The 17,798-nt window shown below is 44.0% G+C and overlaps 1 protein-coding gene across 5 annotated transcripts in view; it reads right to left on the bottom strand.

Annotated features, from left to right (window-relative positions):
- Positions 1 to 17,798, bottom strand: part of PDE1A (phosphodiesterase 1A) — a 350,365-nt gene that overhangs the window by 9,665 nt on the left and 322,902 nt on the right. For 3 of the 5 annotated variants that reach the window (XM_019554260.1, XM_019554261.1, XM_019554258.1), the window contains one exon: positions 3,700 to 4,241. The exons of the other annotated variants lie outside the window; for them this stretch is intronic. In XM_019554260.1, the coding sequence (XP_019409805.1) occupies positions 3,883 to 4,241 (359 nt within the window). In that variant the 3' untranslated portion in view covers positions 3,700 to 3,882. Of the gene's footprint in view, positions 1 to 3,699; positions 4,242 to 17,798 lie in introns of those variants that run through there. 5 annotated transcript variants of the gene reach the window in all.

Raw genomic sequence — 17,798 nt, 5'->3', positions numbered from 1 at the left:
GTCTGCATTGAGTTCAATAGCTGTATCTCTGTATTATCATTTTCCAGTTAGGTACCTCCAGGGTGTCCAACAGCATCTGGTTCTCCTTGCAGATTCCATCAGGAATTATTGAAGCCATGTTGTTGTGCAAGACACAACAGTTATTGTTTCACTCAGAGCACCACCTGCATGCACTAAGGGGGTTGAATATGTAGGGCTGTTGAATAGGATCATCAGCATTATAACAACCTTGCACTTTACATTTCAATTTCTACACATCTCAGGTTCCTGTAACCACCCCTCCTCTAAAAACATGGGGTTTTAGGTTTTGGGGGGAATTACTCCTGAAATGCATCAAGCACTCAGCAGAAAAGGCAGGCTCTGAGCAGAAGACTGGCTGGACAAACCTTGAATTTTCCCTCCTCAGATGAAATAAACCCCCAGGAGCACAACTGAGCACTTCATAGGTCAGACAGTGTTGCCATGGTGGGATGGGATGGGGAGGTATGCTTGAAGGGACAGCCACAGTCCCTTCATACTTCATAGCAAACTGCTAGCTAAAGAATTTTGGGGGGGTGTGCAGTAAGCCATTAACAACTATCCTTCAATGCAGGGTCTGGGGGACAATTTGTGGCAGGCTATGAAAGTCACAGGTGTTCTGTTAGGAAAGGTCACATGAGCAGATCTATATGAATGCTGGTACTGAGACACAGTTTACACCTGCATAGTTATGCACATGTAGAAACTCAGACCTGCATGAAAATGTTCCATACACATGTCTATATAACTGCTCTCAGCCAGGGGCAGAAAACATCTCACAACTCAGGTTAGAGCATAATGACCTCTCTCTCAGTGACTCATTTTGGCCCCGATAATATTTAGTGGAGGCACTCCATGTCTGCTGGGCTGGAGCAGCAGCCAGATACATTCTTAAGCCATGGCCCAACTGGGCCGGGGAAGAACTGGCAGAGATGATTGATATTTGGGGGGAACAAAAGATTTTGGAGCAGTTGCAAATTCGATTAAATCACATGGGTGTGCGAAACAGGTTGTATTCAATTCAAATTCGGATTTGGCCTGAATCGGGGATAGTGATTCGATTAATTGATTCAGATCACTGTCCCCAATTTGATTCAGTTGAATTGGAAGATTCGATGCCAATTTGCAGAATCAGTGATTCGACCATAGACACAGCTTTAAATGTTTTTTCTACATACCTTGAGGTACCAGGCACAGCTCATGAATGCTGCAATGGTGGGCCAGATGGAACATCCTACAGGAGTTCAGGGGGTCCTTTGCACCCTCCTGGCTCAGCGATTGGCTGTGGGGGTCCCCGGATGCCCTCCCAGATCCAAGAGGCACCAGTCACTGAGCTGGGAGGGAGTGCGGGGGACTCCCCCACACACTCCCCAGTGGACTCAGACATGGACCAGAAGTGCTTCTGGTCCACTTCCAGGTCTGTTGCCAAGCATGCTGGGGAGCACCCTGTGCTCCTGTGGGATGCTTCATCCACCCAACCATCGCAGCATTCGTGAGCCGCCTGGTACCTTGAGTATGTAGAAAAAACATTTAAAGCTGTGTCTATATTTGAATCGTTGAATCTTTCTGAATCTCTCCAAATCAATTCAAAGAGATTCTGATTCAATTCAGAGAGCTTAAAGGGTCTCCTGATTCAATTCAGATTTGGAGGTTTGGCCATCAAATCAGGTCAAATCTCCACCAGATCAAATCAGGGACCGAAGCTTTGTACAGCCCTCTTAAATAAGCCAATCTATGTGCCATTGCCCAGGAAATGAAGGTGTATGGCTACAACTGGGACTGTGCACAGTGCACAGTGTTGCAACAAGATGAAGGCCCTGAAATGTGCTTTCCATCGGGCTAATGACTAAAATGCTCTTTCAGGGGCAGGACGTACAATAGCTCCATCCTATGAGCAGCTGTCCTGTAGTCTCACAAAGGACAAAGGCAATGCTTTCTTCTGACCCTCAGGTACGCGGGGGTGCAGGAGGCCACAGTATCACTTACCCTGCAAGAGTCCATAGACTGTCCTGCTTGTCTGGGGGGAAGCATTAATTCATTTACTGGCAGGAATTTGTGCTGCTGAGAGATGTAAAATGAACTCCTTGGACTGGAGAGACATCTGGGTTCCTGCATAATCATCCTTTGTGGGTGATTGTGTTAATTCACCAAATGGAAGGCATGCTGCTTGGTGATCGCCAATAGTCTGTCCACTACAGGGGGTGGAGACAAGATCTTTGATCATGAATATCTTTTCTTTTTCTCATTCCTGTTGTCAGCTACCACATCCGCTGGAAGGTTGGGATGTGCACCTGAAGTGCAGACAGCAGCACAGACCAGAGCTGAGCAAATGCATGAACCCTACTGCAGGCAACAACAGTCAAGAGAAAGCATGATGGAGACTTTAGTGGCAGCCTCAGAATCATGAGTATGATCCATGTATGAGTGGTGGGATGAACTCTGGAAGATGTATAGAAAGGTGAGACTGAGAGGTAGCAACTCACTGGGACATCATGGCCAGCACAAGAGAATTCCTTGACTTGGCCAGACAGTGCTGTCAAAATATCAAGGAAAACTGGTGAATGGAGGGCATGTTTAGAGAGGATCTCCTTAGATACATGACCCCAGACCCCATTCATAAGCTGCCCCCCCAGGACCACCCATACAACATCCACTGTCCGTGCCCCTGTCCGTGGGCTGACCCTCATAGAGACCCCTATCTGTGATCAACCCCCATAGTGACAACCTCACTGTGCCTGTGAGTGAGGGCCTCCCCTACTCTAGCAGGCCAAAGAGAGCACCACTACACTTTAGGGATGAAGGGGAGGGTGAGACAAAGGTGGCACTCGGGGTGGGGGGGAGGGAAGAAGAGCCTATGACAAATGATGGGTTTTTAGTTGTTACTGGTGTTGCTTCTATAGGAAATTGGGGAGTGGGAATTATGTTTCTGCATTATTTTGGTTCTGCTTCAGTTACTGACAATAAAATAAATGCTTTGGTGAAATTAAAATGAATTTTCATCCATGTCTGTCTGCTGTCCTGGAAAAGGTCATAGAGGCATGGGTTATGGGGAAGAGGTAAGCCAAACCAAAGAAAACCAGGCTTGTTTCAGACACATTACACCAATGAGAGGACATGCCCACCTTTGGTTGAGCGGGGGGTGGTGTTTGCCTAGAATGCGGATACTGCGGTGAGCAGTAATCCAGGGTGCTCCACAGCGCCCATAGTATTTCCTCTGAGGGCATGCAGATTCTCAGTGTTCCCCAGTCACCTCACACAAGGGAGGATCTTGGGGAGGAGCAGGGAGTTTCAAGGCCTGGGCTTTTATTATTGTGACCAGAGAAAGACACAGCAGCCAAACCCAGGCTGGGTGATGCTGGGCTAGCTCAGAATTTTGTTAATGCAGAGAGCAACAATTGGGTGGGTGCTGCAGAGTGCACACAATATTTCCTCTGAACACACGCAGCTTCTCAGGGATCAGGAGTTCAGCTGGTGATTAGGAGTGGAGGAGAACAAAACAAACTCAAAACCAGGCAGGCAGGTTTGATTAACTGCTAATTGCCACTATTGAAAGACAGGCTTGCCCATTAGCAGCTTATGCAAGCCCCACACCCTACAAGCCAGCAAACCCCTTCCCCCAACCCTTCTACACTTCTTCTCTTACACGCGGAGAACATGAAGTAAGGAATCGAACAATACAAATAGAAACATTTATTTACAAACCAAATATTAACTATAATTAAACAAACCACAGTACAGGTTTTATAAGATAACAATCCATAATTACTAGAACAGAGGAATTTCTTTTTACTACCGTAACAATGCATGATTCATGAAAAAAAATAAATCTAAGCAATAATCATTTCTAACTAAAAGATCTTGGCTCTAAGGTCCACTTTCCAAGCTTGACTGAGAACTGGTGGATGGCAAAGCATGGATCCATACCAGCCTGTTCCACTCCTGGGAAGGAGCAGGACCAATGACCAGCAGGCATAGAAACATTTCAAGGAGCCCAGCCATTATTTGCCAGTTCTCCTGGGTCTGGCAATGCCTCCTGGACTTGGAGCAATTCCTGTTGTGCTGGACAGCCATGAATCTGCCCATAGCCAGATGGATCTGTCTCACCATCTCATGCAGCCAATACTCACAGTCTCTGAGGATATTCACAAACCTGTCTGTGCATGCAGTGGTGGTAGCCTTCCTTGGTAGCCTGTGTGTCCTTGGTGGTAGCATTGCAAGCAGAGCTGAAAATAAAGAGATGCAGGAAATAGAGTGAAGGATGCTCAGCAGTCTAAAAAAATGCACTCAGAGAACCCTGTGGTTGGATAAGCGATTGGCCCAAAATGGCCGAGAAGGGGTGTCTGGCCACAGGTGGTAACAGGCCCTGAGTGGCTGCAAACACGTGCCCGCCCACTTGAGCTACTGATGTACCTCCCTGCTATGCAATGCTCTGTACCTCCCTACACTGCCCACTAACTCCCAGGGTCTTTAAAACACTGTTCTATGCCAACCCCTCCCCCCCACCCCTTCACCTCACAGCCCAGCCTAACTGCAGCTGTTGGTTCAGGTGAAAGATGACTTAAAGGGTTCCCAGGGTGTCACATACCGGGTGTGGAGGTCGAGATCCATGGTCTATCCTCCTCAGAGGAAGCAGCAGGTGACATGACTGGGGACTCTGCCACTATCTTCTTCACTGAAGCCCCCGCAAGTTGCAGCAGTAGTTGGCAATGTCTCAGCAGGCAAAGATGCCCTGGAGGCCTCTGTCCTTGTGCATTCACAGTGATCTAGTACCTCCATTAGCAGTTGGAGGTGTCTATAATGAACCATGTCACACAGTGGGGTGCCCTGAAGCTGTGCTCTGGTGACAACCCTGCAGAAAGCAACCTCCCCTCCCCCCCGGCCTGTCAAGGGTGCCCTAAATCATTCATTACACACAAGTACCTGCAAATTGTAGCAACACATGGTAGACAAGTGAGCTCACTACACAAAAATTGAAGTGATACCAGAGGGACAAAGGGGCTGTACATGTAACAGATTATTGGCTGCACCATTCCAAGTTGCAGCATCATAAACCATACTACAATGGGATAGGGGTTAGTTTATGATAACACAAACTCATTTAAATGGCCAAAAACTTGCATACGTGTAAAGTGTGACACCATTAAGCTACACAATAAGGCAATTTTCATCACGTGTACAAGTGCCCTGAGTGAATGCAAACTGAACTACTATATTGCTGATGTATATCTGCCTGTTGATGCTTTACCTGGTTATACTCCAGAATGTTATGAAAGATTGACGTCATGATTGACAATGCACTTGGATGCTCTCTACTATTGACATTAACTTATAGTAGAGTGCTAGACCCTTATCTAGGCAGTTACTGCAGATTTACTGGCTTCTTTAACTTTTGATATTTCTTGCTTCAGGAAGCATTTGGGGGCAATCATGACAAGAGAAATGTCAGAAATGTGAATTTTAGGAATCATTAAAAATGAAGTTCCTTAATTAAACATAAGCAATTTTTAAAATGAATTTTACTAATTCATAACACAAGCAAAAGGAAAGGTATTACTTGAGGTAATCTCACAATAGCTGTACTTGATTGTGGAATAATTTGTTTAATGGAGGTGGGAATATGAAAAGAAAAAATAATGATGGCTTTCATTCACCATTGATATGGTGTTTTTTCAGAGGGGTTACTCTGGAAACATTTGATAGTCAGTTCTCTGCTCATGGTAGCCTGAGCAGGGAGAACACTGGTACAAGTGGTGGTATAACCAGGTGGCTAATGAAGTCAGACACCTACATGCAGTAAAGCAGAAGCTTGTAAAAGGCTGGCAGTGAAGTTCCTAGATCCTTCACAAAATGGAGCTCCTCCTTGTAGAGATAAGAGTACCACAGACTGGCTACCACTCAACCCTGCATTTACAGCCACCTCATATCTCTGTCACAGCTACAGTAGATGCTTACTAATAGTAAATGAAGAGACTCGTGTATTTCAGCCATCTTTAAAGCCTTGTGTTTTGCCTTAAAAAAGTGAATCATCCCATCTCCCTTTGTTCCTTCTTTATCTTCCCATCATACTTATTCTGCTTCTCTCAGCTTGAAAGAAGGAGAGTCATCACAAAGAAACCAGTCATCTCTGTGGAGAGCAGCAGTGCTCTAGATGCCACTACCTGAGAAATGTTGAAGTACAAGGCAGGACTTAGTGCCCCACTACAATGCAACAGGCAGCATGCTAGAGAAAACTTAGGCTTACAAAAATACCTAAGAAATAAAAACATGAAACTTAGAGTAGTTGACTAGTGTTAAGTTGTGACCTAAACTGAATATGTACATATGTGAAAAGCATAAGGTTACAAGTGCACTGGAACAAAAGGCAGTATTCCCATAAGAGCTAGCCATAATGCAACTTCTTGGGCTCCATTCAATTTAAGAGACCACAAGGAAAGATTGCATGTACACCTGAAGAGAGAAGGTCCACATGGGTTGGAAAACAGCCAGAGTCCACTCCTCATGTGGAACAGTGGCACATTAAGACTATTATTGAATGCAAGGGGAGATGCCAAGATTCACTGGGGAATTTGCTTCCTTTGTCATTCCTGGAGGCATAACACTTTCATACGCTAAGGAGGCATAATATGGTGCAAACATATTACAAACCCATTTTCTCTTTACTTCACACCCTATCAGTCCACTAGTTCTAACAGCCAAAATTTAACTTACGTACTAAACATTACGGTTACAGATATAGAAGACTCTCTGTCTGAAAAAGTAGACTATAGCCTGACCCCCAAAAGGCCCATCCACCAACCACAGCTCTATACAATTGTGCCCCCACATCAACAAAAGTCATTAATTTGGGTTATCCATATTTTGATGGCTAACCCACATTAGTCATTGATCTGCAGCTTAAAAGCTTGCAGTGCAATGTGAGGCACGTGAATCCAGGCAGATGTGCCTAACTTTAAATGAGCAATGAATATTTCCCAAATTGATTTTCATTAGAAACTGTTTGCATTAGAAATATGACTCTCTGGAAGCACCATGACATGTTTGAATTGCCAGAGGAAATGTATAACCCTTCCCTCTACAGAGTGAGAAGGTTGCTGTACAAGGACTGATAAATACCACTACATCATACAAAATGTATTCACTCTCAACACATGAACTCCAGACCTTTTAGTATCACAGTGAAATTGCATGGTTCCTTTGCTTTTTACTGTAAGTGTAATTTAAGCATCACTTAGTCTCTGGAAACCTCCACAGAAGAGTAAAATAGTGATTACTTTCTTGAAAGTGAAGGGTGAAATGTGGGAATAAGGGACAGTAATGTTCAGAATTTATTTCATTATTTACAGGAGGTCATGATAGTTCTACTCTTTACTGAGAAGTTTATTGCTTCAAATTCAAAGTGCTTTAGTCAGTTCATAGAATTTTATGGAGACACAGATGCTCTACAAAAGACCACTTAGCTGATACTGTAGCCTTCTCAGTATAATGTATTTTTCCTTATATAGCCTGCTGCCTTTTATCCTAAAGGGTCCAATATATTTTATGGGCTGAGACTCCAATTTTCCAACAAGATGACACATATAGACCTACCAGATCACCATTTGGCAATTTGCCTCAACACAAAACCAGGCATAACAGGCTGAGAGAATGTATTTGGATGTATGAATGGAGAGGGATGTGTTACATGAAGAAAAAGGGTAAAATTCCTTCAAGTCCTGCTTTGTTCAAGCTATGAATGGACAATTGTAAGCACGTTGTCTACCCTGCTGGTTTTTGCAAGCAGATTTTGTTCCAGGAGAAACAAAAGTACCTAGCCAGTTCTCCTAAATAAAACCCAGTCTTCAAGAAACAGACAAGTGACCATATAAATAAACACCAAACCTTTCTGTCCTGTTCTGGGCACTAGCCCCCAAAAGCAATCTGGATCCTCCTTCTAGCAAACTTTTCTGCTCACAGCTTGCTTCCTCCTTTCCTGCCTATTCTTCCAGGACCTTTTTCAAGCAAGTCACTCCTAGCCTATCTAAAGGCCCTGTAGATGGGCTCTCTCCACAGGGCTAACTTCTTCCTCTTCAAGAGACAGACTATGCTGTTATAAGGATAAGGTGACATCATCCAAACTAGGGGCTAATTGGAGAAGCTCAGGTGCATAACTTGCTTATACTCATTGGAAAGTGGGGAGGTACTTTTTTTCAGATGGGGTCCTGTCTCACCTCAGATCAGCTATATCACTGCTACTACCAGTGTTGGTGGACTCAGGATGATATCAGGTGCTAGAATCCTGCTGCTTGAACTGGTTAAAGTTTTGCTGACTCATTGAATCAGATAAGAAAAAGTGCAAAATTATTATTACATGCTTAGGAGAAGAGCTGATTTGATGGAAAATGGTTTTTTTCTTTAAAAAATACTGTTATGAATACTTGATGATGTACTTTGCTCTAGTAACACACAGTGAAGGAAATGTCTGAAGGATGTTAAGCTCATATATAACTCACCAGTGTTTATATATATATATATCTATGAAGGGTATTCTGTCTAGTTTAATAGATTGATAGATTCATAGACATTAGGGCTGGAAGGGACCTCACAAGATCATTGGGTCCGGCCACCTGCCCCAAGGGGCAGGAAGTCAGCTGGGGTCAAATGATCCCAGCAAAATAAGCAACCAAGTGTATTTTAAAGGTGTTCAGAGTAGGTGCTTGCACCACTTCTGGGGGAAGTCTATTCCAGACTCTGGGGATTCAGACGGTAAAGAAGTTTTTTCTTATGTCCAGCTTCAAACTGTCTTCCTGGAGTTTGTGACCATTAGACCTTGTCTTCCCTTGGGGTGCCCTGGTCAAGAGACGTTCTTCCAGTTCCTGGTGTACACCCCTAATATATTTATAGGCCACCACCAAGTCTCCCCTGACCCTCTGCTTTTCCAGGCTGAAAAGTCCCATGTCTCTTAGCCTTTCCTCATAAAACTTGTTCTCTTGTCCTAAGATCATGTGTCTAGCTCTCCTCTGGACCCTCCCAAGCTTCTCCACATCCTTCCTAAAGTGCGGAGCCCAGAACTGGATACAGTACTCCAGCTGTTGCCTCACCAAGGCCAAGTACAGCAGGAGGATGGCTTCCTGGGTCTTGTTTGAGATGTAGTGATAGATACAAGCCAAGGTTTTGTTTGATTTGCTGGCTGCAGCATCGCATTGGTGGCTCATGTTCATCTTGTGGTCAGGCATGACCCCCAAGTCTGCTTTGGTCATGGTGCTAGTGAGTGTAGCACTGTCAAGCCTATAAGTATGATGTGGACCCTTTTGCCCCTAAGGTGGAGCACCTTGCATTTCTTAGTGTTAAATGCCATCAGGTATTGATCTGCCCACCTTGCAAGCCTGTCCAGCTCGGCCTGAATCACCAACCTATCTTCTAGTCTGACCACACTTCCCTATAGTTTGGTGTCATCAGTGAATTTAGCCAGTTGGCTTCTGATACCTGAATCCAGATCATTTATAAATATGTCTAAAAGTACTAGTCCAAGTACGGAGCCCTGGGGGACAGCACAGTTGACATGGTTCCCTCGACTATCACTCTCTGGGTCCGACCTTAGAGCCAGTTCCTGAGCCATTGGACCATGAGGTTGTCGAGGCTGCAGTTCCCCAGGTTAACCACGAGGACTTCATGGGAGACAAAATCAAAGGCTTTCTTGAAGTCCAAGTAGATGATATCAACTTCTTCTCCTTTGTCCAGGTGATGCGTCACCTGATCATAGAAGGAAATGAGGTTGGTGAGGCAAGACCTACCCATAACAAAGCCATGTTGGCTATCCTTCAGAATCTTGCACTCCATTAGCCTACTGTTAATGGTTTCTTTGAGGATTTTTTCCAAAATCTTTCCAGGGATTGAGATCAAGCTGATTGGCCTGCAGTTCCCTGGATCTTCCTTCCTCCCTTTCTTGAAGATGGACATCACATTGGCCTTCTTCCAATTCTCAGGAACCTCATCCAAGTGCCATGAGTTCTCAAATATCCTTGCCAATGGCTGCATTATGATGTTTGCCAGTTCTTTTAGAACTCTTGGGTGCATTCCGTCTGGGCCAGCTGATTTGTGAGTGTCCAGCCTCTCAAGGTGTCCCCTCACAAGATCTTCACCAATGATCTATTTGCCCATGCCCTGGCAATCCTGCATCTTGTTAGGCAAGGTGATCTCCTGGGGCTGGTGGAATACTGACGCAAAGTAATCATTGAGGAATCATGAGATTTTTCTTGGGTGTCAGTTGTCAGCTGCCCCATTTGGTTTAGCAAGGGTCCAATGTTGCTCGTTTTTCTTTTGACTACCCACATATCTGAAGAAGGACTGTTTGTTATCCTTGATTCCCATAGCCAATTTGAGTTCAGTTTCAGCCTTGGCTTTCCTAGTTTGCACCCTACAGGTGTGAGCCAGCACTGAATAACCCACTTTGGTGATGTTCCCTGACATCCAACCCTTGTAGGCTTCTCTTTTCAGATACAGGAGGTCCATGAGTCCCCTATTTAGCCACAGGGGCATCCCAGCCCTTTTACTACCTTTCCTATAGGCTGGGATGGATTTCCCTTGTGCTTCAAGGATCACGTCCTTAAGGAGCAGCCACTCATTGTGGATTCCCCTCTCCGTTAGATTCTGGTTTCTCAAGGCCTCAGCAACCAGCCTCCTGAGCTTATGAAAGTTGGCTTTCCTAAAATCAAGGATTTCTGCATTGTTGACTAATTATGGATAGAGAAAGTGGCCAACTCATGATCACTGTCTCCCAGCTTCCTTTTGATTCTCACTTACTAGATCATCCCCTTGGCCAGGAGCGCCTTACCTCTTGTTGACCCATAGACTTCTTGAGACAAGTAGAGTTGGCCAGTGCAGGTGAGAAAGCTATATGCCTGATCAGATTTGGCAGAGTTTTCCTCCCATCAGTTTTGGCAGAGATGTCAGGGTAGTTGAAGTCACCCATGACAACCATGCACTGAGAACGTGCAGCCCCTGCCAGTTCTCTTGTGAACGGGTGGTCAAGATCTTTCTCTTGGTTAAGAGGTCTGTAGATTCCTGCCAACATATCCCCTTTGCCATGTTTCCCCGCAGTTTGACCCAGGGGGTCTCAAATTGCTCTTCTTGGGTGCCAAACTCCACTTGTAGGGAAGTGTACTGCTCCTTCACATAGAGCGCTACACCCCCACCCTTTCTAGAAGCACGGTCCCTCCTGTACAAGTTATAGCCATCCATACCTGTGGTCCAGTCATAGGTGGAGTCCCACCAGGTCTCCATTATTCCTATGATATCATATTGATTTTTATTTAACAGGAGGGCCAGGTCCTCCTGTTTGTTCCTAGGCTCCTGGAATTTGTGTACAGGCAAGCAAGCCTACCATCAGAGGTCCTAGCACTCCTAGAAGACTCCCATCCCTCAGCTGAAGTAGGAATGAGGTTTTTGGGGAATTCACTTGTGTCCCCTGTGCTGCATGATTTACTGATTCCATGGTTGTTGCTTAGTTGGCTTGCCACTGGTGGTTGTTTGCCCATCCCCGGTGAGCTTAAAGCCCTGTTGAGAAGGTCAGCCATTCTGGCCAAGAAGACCGTCTTCCCCATTGGAGTGCAGTGGAGGGTGTCCCTTCCCAACAGATAGATGCCTCCACCTCTTAAGTGTGGCCCGTAGTCGAAGAAGTTGAAACCTTTGTGATGGCACTAGCACTGCAGTCTTCTATTGACTTCATCTGTTAGTCTCTCCCTCCTGTGCCCATGACCCATAACCAGGAGGATTGAGGAAAAAACTGCCTGTGCCCCAATCCCTTGAGTCCTACCCCTAGTGCCCTGTAGCCACTCATAGCCTGGCTGGGATTGCTCCAAGCCATGTCATTTGTGCCGACATGGATAAGGAGCATGGGGTAGTGATGGAGAGCTGGACAAGTTTCAGGATCCTCTCAGCTACATCCTGGATATGGGCCCATGAGAGACAGAAGACATCATGAGCCAAGGGTTTGGGGCAGCAGATTGGTCTCTCTCTTGCCCTCAAGAGGGATGCATCTATGATGATCACTCTGTGTTTCTTTCTTGGGGTGGTTGCAAGTTGCCTTTCTTCCTCTAGTTCTGGAACTGGCAGTTCAGCAGGCTGTACTGGTGCTGTGAGGGGTTCAAATATCTGTTGTGATGTTCCAGGGGGATGGTGACCCTAGTGCAGGGTGCCTTGGGGCCGGAGACAACATTCACACTAGTGACCCCCGGCTGGACTTCATGGGAGCTCCTCTTGTGCGCCCTCATCCTGCTAATCTTTTTTGTGCCTCCCTCCTCATTCTTTTGGCAAAGAGCCTAGTGGTAAGCATAGATCTCCTCTTCACCATCCCTGATGGCATGCAGCCTCTGCACCATAGCCTGGAGCCCCCCTAACTGGTACTTCAGGGAGTCTAGTGTGGAGCACACCCCACAAGGGGAGGTGTCCTTGCTCCTGATCCTAGACACCTGCATAAGTGCCAGGCAGTCCCCACAGCTGAGAGCCAGGGGCTCCATCTGTGTGGAGGCTGGAGCTATAGGTTCTGTCTGGGTAGAGGTCTCAGTGGTACCAGAGGTGGGGGCTCCAGTCATGGGCGGGGAGATCTTGGGGTGCGGCATGTCAACACCATTGCACAGGTAGCAGCCTGGGTTACTACTGTGTTGACCCTTCTCTTTAGGCTTGCCACCTAGAGCCTCATACCCCTTCTGCTCACACTCCTGCACAAACTCCCATGTGAACTCATGCACTGGGCCCAGAGCATGTCTGTCTGCATGGCTCCGGTTGCATGGCTCTCTAGGGGCTGGCCCAAGCATGATCCATGGGGGTGCATGACCATCCTTGGCTCCAATCAGCCGCTCCACTGGCTACTGCCCACCCTCCATGGGCCCAACTTATCTCCCAGCTCATGCTGGGGTCGGGCCAGGGGGTCTGCTGGTGGCAGAGCTCACGGGGTCATGACAGGCTTTTACCCATGCAAGTTATTTCTTGGTTATATAAAATAAGTCTACATAGGCAGACAAGGTTCTTTGGGTAAATCCAATATCTTTTATTAGACCAAGCTATTGAGTTGGTCTAATAAAAGATATCAGATTTACCCAAAGAACCTTGTCTGCCTATGTCCTTAGACAAACATGGCTACAACCTACACCGCTGGAATAAGTGTATATGTATTCTTTTTGTCACTACCTTTTGTCCATATAGGAAATACAATAAATCCCTAAGTTTTAGTCATTAGGTGAAATGGAAAAAAATGTATTACAGAGTGGATGGAAAGATAGAAAGACAGGTTCCAGATGTATTTTGATTTTACTGCTGACACACTTTACTTCACTTCCCTGTTACCTTTAACATGAAGCTTGCTCCTTTTCTCAACAATTTGTTTGCATAACTTTACCAGATACTTTATTTTTATTTAGCACACTTTCTTAGTTTTTCATTAAGCCACCCTTTTCTTCCAAAGATAAAACATTTTTAAGGACAAGCAAATAGAAATTATCATGATGTTAAGGCATGCTGTATAATCACATATTTTTACACAAAGGTCAACAAAACAATCGTGTCTTAATTTCTTTTTGGTATACTCTTAGATTCTCTTTGTCACACAAACATTGTCTTCTTCTGAAACTTTTTTCATCCTATTTTAAGTCAATATGACACAACATGGACTGTAATTAACATTGACCTCCTGTATTCAGTTCTGCCATGATTTTCATCAGCAAGTTCTCAAATATTATAGTACCGGTATCACAAAACATGACTACAGCTGTTTGGGAAACAGAAATTTTGTCTTTGGAACAATGTGGATATTTGGACATTTTTAGTCTGAATTAGTAGAAAAATCAAAATATCCAAACTTTCTGCAAAACTAAAAGTTCCCAAAAAAACCCCATTCGGAAGTATCAGAACAAAAAGCAGCTTTTATATTGTTGATCAACCTTTTCAAAATGTTCAAATAAAAATATTTTAAGCTGTATTTTGACTTTAAAATGATATAGTAAATAAACCTATCAAATTTAAAACAAAAACATTGATGGTTTCAAAATATTATTTTGAACCAAATCTTAGAAAAATCAAAATGTTTTGATGAAATTGACATTTTACAGAAGGAAGTAAAGATTCTAATGAAACCATATTACCCAGTGAGAAAATTTTTCACCAGGAACAAAAAACAGTTCTCAACATGATATGCATGATTTGGATGACCATATGTCCCAGTTTAGCTGCAACAGTCCCAGATTTTGGAGGCTGGTCCTAGCTGGCCAGTGAAAATTAAAACAAGCATTCCAGGCACAGGCATGGGGTGGAGAGGTGGAACAGCATAAGCTGTGCAATAGAAAGCACCTAGCAGATAGAAAAATTGCCCTAAAATAGGTTAGCTTGATTAGTGGACTGTCCATTAAAAAGAGGAGATGATTGTTAACACCCATGAAATAAAGAACAAAGGGTCATTAATGGGCCACTGAATAGTAGTACCAGGGCTGCTCCACATTGCCTCACCCCCGCCTCTGTCTGCGGCCCAATTCAGTGTGCATCGGCCCAAGGTGGCAGACCCAATTTGGCACATGGGGCCTAATCTGGTGAATGAGAGTCTGAGGTTTGGATGGCAGGCCCAATCTGGAACATGTGGGGCTGTAGCTATGTGCTGTCCACATGCTGGATTACGCCCAGAGACAGATCCCATGTACTGAAACTGGCCCACTAACTAACCCTGCACCAGTCATCCAGCCCACAGCCCAGGAATGTTGAACACCACTGCTACAAGCTGTTCTCTAGTTATAAGGTGCGGAAATTATTTTGAATTAATTGTGGTTGTGAGCTGCAAATGTAAAGTACTTTATCCATAAAGATGAGATTTCTCCTTGGTATTGGATGTTGCAAATTAATTTACTCTAAATTTCACTGCATGAAGTAACAACATTACACATGCTACAGGGGATTTAAACAGGCTGCCAGAATGAAACATTCTTTGTTTTAACTCTGAATGGGCAGGGCACTGTGTTTGTAAAGTGTCTACAACAAATGAGCCATTAAATCAGTTTGTGCCTCTAGGCACCATAGTAACATATGTAACGGCAACCTAAATCTGTAGCCAGACCACTACAAACAAGGACCAAACAGGCAATTATTTATATTATTGTTGGGCCCCCACAATTATATAACTAGCTTCATCTGATCTCAGTAAAATGCTTTACATTTTCCATATCACAGTAGATATTGCAGAGAACTAAATGCAGGAATTCTTTATATATGACAATAGATTGCTACTTTGTAAAACTACAAGACAAAAATTAGCATACTATCCAACCATTATGCCCAAGTCATTACTTACATTATTGCCCTGCTGTGGTTTATTAGAATAACAAATTATTGTGAAAAAAGCAATGTTGGCCTAAACAAATAACAGTCTTTAAATAATATACTCAGACTGATTTACTGTAAGGATTTGCATAACTGCCTTTAACAAAGAAAGAGTCCAATATCCCTTTTTGCTCAGAAAACCTAGAAACTCTCCATTTCCCCATGGCCTTTATTTGTGCTTAGAAGGCAGCAGGTGAGATTAAATTCAATATAGACCAATGAAGTGCGGTAGCTGCAGCTAGCTACTTACTAGAACTTGAATATATTTCTGTTCCGCAAGATAATAAAAAATACATTCAAATGTAAAATTTTTTTTAACACAAAATCTAAGTGCCTGTTCATGTTCTTATTATATTGTATTACTGTATAATCTTGGAGTTCAGAAAGTGATAAAATGACTCAATGTGGACATTTACCAGTGCACAAAAGTCTGAGAGCAGAGAATTTGTTTTATATTCTCCATAAAATGTTGCTTAGATCAGTAGCTCTGCCTAAAAATGGATAAACTATCTCATTTGTAAATTGTAAAATCTCCAGAGTGAATGGAAGTGAGGTCACTTCTATATATTACCAGTACTGTGCAATTAATGGGTTAATTGTGCAATTTCCTGGAGAACAGCTACACCTTCAAAGTAGATATAGTGCCATAAAAAGTTCCGACCAGCTATAAAGTTAGACCTCAAAAAATGTACTGGCTTCACAGCTAGTTTAATTGGCATGTGTAGTAGAGTCTCCCCTCAGCTGATGGGTCTCCCAGATGCAAGGGTGCACCAGGCCCACCAGGGCTGGGGGTCGCACAACTGAGAGGGCTCCCAGTGACGGGAACTTGCTTCTTCCTGGTGGAGGAGCCTGGCATTGGGCCCCCCCTGCACCTTTAATAACGTGTGAGGCGTTCTGTTGCACAATCCCACAATCATGCTTCCTGCCATACATGTGGTAGGGCAGGAAGTGTGATTATATAGATCATTCATTAGATCCCATTGCTCCTTTACTTCCATATGTAGAGGACCCCATATTTGGGAACTCAGAATAACTATAACATAATTATAAATAGTTTAACAACTTTTCTAGCATCAGCCTTCCTGGCAATAAGCAATGCTCATCATGATTGCTCCCCTTGCTGCTAAAGAAAGACAGTTTAGAGTTGAAAGCTGTCTAGCATATCCCCCCCAGCTTCCTTTTCATGTAGTTTCTAAGGTCATATTGTAACAATTCAGTTTTTACAGTGATGAATTCTCAGTGTTTGCAGTGAATCCACTGTAATGTGCCAGAGATTCCTGTAAAAGCAAGAGTGGCCTTTGATGTTTGCTGTGGCCATGCATTTACTTGTGAAGGCTCAGACATATCAAGGTTAGACAAGTTAGAGAAGATGGTAATAGCTGTTACACTGCACCATGACTCAAGCTTTGGAAATGACATTGACTTTAAAAGGTGGTATGACTGCTGCTGTCATTTTATTTCTGTGACTGGCTTTATTTTTATTTTTACATTTACTTTATTTCCGTGATTGGCATCTCCATCTCTGGCTTTCTTTTTTAATACCTAGTTTCATAATCAGATTCCGATATTGCTGCTGATCATGTTGTTCAGTAGTGCAAGATCTAGGCATAGCTTATGTATTAACAGGGGCTTGTAGTCTGGGATCTTGGTGTACTTTGTTCACCTTTCCATGGTTAAATCAGGAATTGCCTTTGTGATTCTCTAACCCTTTTCATTATTTCTCAGAGGTCTTTTTTGAATATTTTTCTCTTCAAAAGGAGGGAAAATTAATAACTGCTCTTTGTCTATTGGAGCCCTCTATGTCCACTTTTTTCAGCCCCTCCCAGTACAATCCTTTTTAGACCAGTTTCACTTTTGGAGAATGAATAATTAAAATAGGAAGAAAAAACAAAAGTAGACAATTCTGGCTAGGTATTATCGATTTTGTAAGCTGTAGTCTTGATGTGTTAAATGCCCTCGTATCCTACAGTGGATTTCCTACCTTGCTGGGTTAAAATCTTTCAATAATGTTAACTAGGCTGTGTGAAGTGTCCAGTATTCACTTCGGATTTATATTCGGCCAATTCGGGGGACAGTAATTCGATCTGGTGATTTGAATCACTGTCCCGAATTGATTCAACCGAATCTGATTTGGAGATTCAGCCACAGCCAAATTGATCCCACTGTGTGGGGGGGGGCTCTGCCATGAGCTCCCTGAAAGCCCCCCCACTCTCCCAGACCCACTATCCCCGGTTGCCCCACCCCACCCAGTCCCAGCGTTGGCTCTTTAAAAAAAACAAACAAACCCCAACTCACTGGCACCAGGGATGACTACTCTGCAGTTGCTCAGGGATGTAGGGGGGCAGTTAGGAAGGCCAAGGCAGAGTTGGAATTAGGACTAGCTTCTCAGATTAAGGACAATAAGAAGTCCTTTTTTAAATACATAGGGGGCAAAAAGAAGGTCC

Source organism: Crocodylus porosus, unplaced genomic scaffold (assembly GCF_001723895.1).
Source record: "Crocodylus porosus isolate Cpor-Errol unplaced genomic scaffold, CroPor_comp1, whole genome shotgun sequence".
NCBI classification, from domain to species: Eukaryota; Metazoa; Chordata; order Crocodylia; family Crocodylidae; genus Crocodylus; species Crocodylus porosus.
The sequence above is the reverse complement of the archived record's forward strand: the minus strand, read 5'-3'. Positions and strand labels throughout refer to the sequence as shown.